This window comes from Bactrocera latifrons, unplaced genomic scaffold (assembly GCF_001853355.1).
Source record: "Bactrocera latifrons isolate USDA-ARS-PBARC rearing strain unplaced genomic scaffold, ASM185335v1 scaffold_183, whole genome shotgun sequence".
Lineage (NCBI taxonomy): Eukaryota > Metazoa > Arthropoda > Insecta > Diptera > Tephritidae > Bactrocera > Bactrocera latifrons.
Genome location: NW_017535330.1, coordinates 243,261 through 245,324, shown reverse-complemented (window position 1 = coordinate 245,324; position 2,064 = coordinate 243,261). Strand labels below are relative to the sequence as shown.

The 2,064-nt window shown below is 34.5% G+C and overlaps 1 protein-coding gene across 6 annotated transcripts in view; it reads right to left on the bottom strand.

Annotated features, from left to right (window-relative positions):
- Positions 1-411: 411 nt before the first annotated feature.
- LOC108967332 (protein rolling stone) overlaps positions 412-2,064 on the bottom strand; it is a 24,784-nt gene continuing 23,131 nt past the window's right edge. For all 6 annotated transcript variants that reach the window (XM_018930662.1, XM_018930661.1, XM_018930659.1 and 3 more), the window contains 2 exons: positions 1,155-1,338; positions 412-1,089 (listed from right to left, as the gene is read on the bottom strand). In XM_018930662.1, coding sequence (XP_018786207.1) covers positions 729-1,089; positions 1,155-1,338 — 545 coding nt within the window. In that variant the 3' untranslated portion in view covers positions 412-728. The remainder of the gene's footprint in view (positions 1,090-1,154; positions 1,339-2,064) is intronic.

Genomic DNA, 2,064 nt, shown 5'->3' with positions numbered 1-2,064 from the left:
ATTATATCCCAAAAATGTTTTTTTTGTATAACTTATTTACTCAAATAGAGTAGTACAAATACTGTTTTCATTTATCAAATGTTAAGAGAAACATTTTGTTGGATATTTTGAGAAAAAATCAGAATAAATAAGTATATAGGTAGTAAGAGGCATTTCTGCTGATTTTGGAGCAGTTACAGTATCGATCACTTTTCCTGTTCTTCAACGATGAGAACCACTGGTGCATAATGTCTTTCTTGTTATACAATCAGCKGCGATCTAATTTCGGATATGACTATATTCACCTAACCTGTATATATAATTTATTAAAATATAAATAGATAATAGCAAATATTTATGGTAAATATCCAATAATTGCGAAAATTTAAAGACTTAGTTTCTATATATTGAATCTTTTGTATTTGATCTTTTTTAAAGGTATACGCACAACCAGTTCGATATTTCTTAACTAMTGCTACATCTATTCTTAGAAATGCTGAAAAACTCACTAGAACAATTTGCTTGCATTACGCTAAAATATTAAATTACTAAATACAGATTAAAATGAAAAAATAAATGTTTTTTAAACTTATTTTGTACATTAGTTACGAAATATGAGGTGTTAATCAATATACTTTAAGCACGCATGCAAACTACTACATATACATATATACAAATAATATTCATCACTCCTACAATTTTGATTTGAATTACACATTGTTTCCCTGTAAACTCCCCGCAATAATTGCTTAATACCGCTCCAACTTTTCGGTGCTACTCGTGAACGCTTCGTTATGATAGCCAGTGGGCGTGTTGAAGTTACCGAACACCATAGAAATACCGGAMGGCGAATGCTGGATGCCCGTGCCTTTAACTGTTTTCGGCAAAGTGCCATTTGCGGACTTCTCGGTACCGCCAGTATGCGGCGTTGTTGTTGGGAAGTAGTATGAGGCATTATTTATGCGTCTATAGAGCAGAGTGCGCAGCTTGTAGATGGTGAAGAGTATCAAGTAGATGCAGCAGGTAAGCAGGAGCACGCCAAGAACCACAAGTGTGGCATTTAACGGTTCACGCCAATCAATCACGTGGTAAATGTACGGTTTGCCCCTTCTATAAGCAAATGAAAGAATTCAATAAAATGTGTTTGTGAAAATGACAAATTGAATTATCAATACCTGTTCTTGCCGCCACATGTCTGGTATATGACGGAGAATATTGCAAATATGATACCAAATACCGCTGGCAAAAACATATGCAGTAGTCGCAACGGATGCGCCACAATCAGCAAATCGATGAACATAAAAATGGAATTGCAGGCATGTGTCAGCACGTTCGTGGCGTTTAATGAGCTCTCAGTAGCTGGAAACGCAGACACGAAAGAATTAAACAAATTGTTRGGATCAGCGAGTTTATAGTTTTTAAGTTTTATTTTTGGATACATCTTAGATCGGTAAAGTCSGCGTTGGACAATGGATAGTTTAAGCCAAGTGTGAACTCAACAATGAAAGGAAAGATTCTTAAACTAGTACTGCCGTGATCATGCCTAGTCAAACATGAAACGGTTCAGCTGTAATMTGCTATCATATGCAGTATACAATTGCGCTTGTGTTACGGGGATCTCACGAGGCTGTTGACTGAATTTAGTGAAACTAATGAATAAAAGTCCTATACTTCACAACTGATACTATTTCTACATGAGAGATGGTTTGATACAATGTAAATATCACAAAATCCTGTCTTACACTAAACTTATAGGCAAGTTATAGACTTGCTTTGGCAGTAATAGAARGWAYTGAAATAATTTTGGAAAGTTTTGAGAGGCCGGGAGTAATGCGAGGRGTAATACTCAAAAATTCTAAGAAACAAGTAMGGAAGGGCTAAGTTCTGTTGCTGTCACCRAACAKTTTATAGTCCCGCATGATAAAATGATAATCGAGATTTCATTATCCGTCATTTACATATTTTTTTGTTTTSCTGTAAAWTTAATTAGATTAGATCAATTTGTATTGTTTGAGTATTGAATTGTATTTTCATTTATTTTAATTGTATTGAAAAGTTATAGTCCGATCACGACAATTTTTCCAC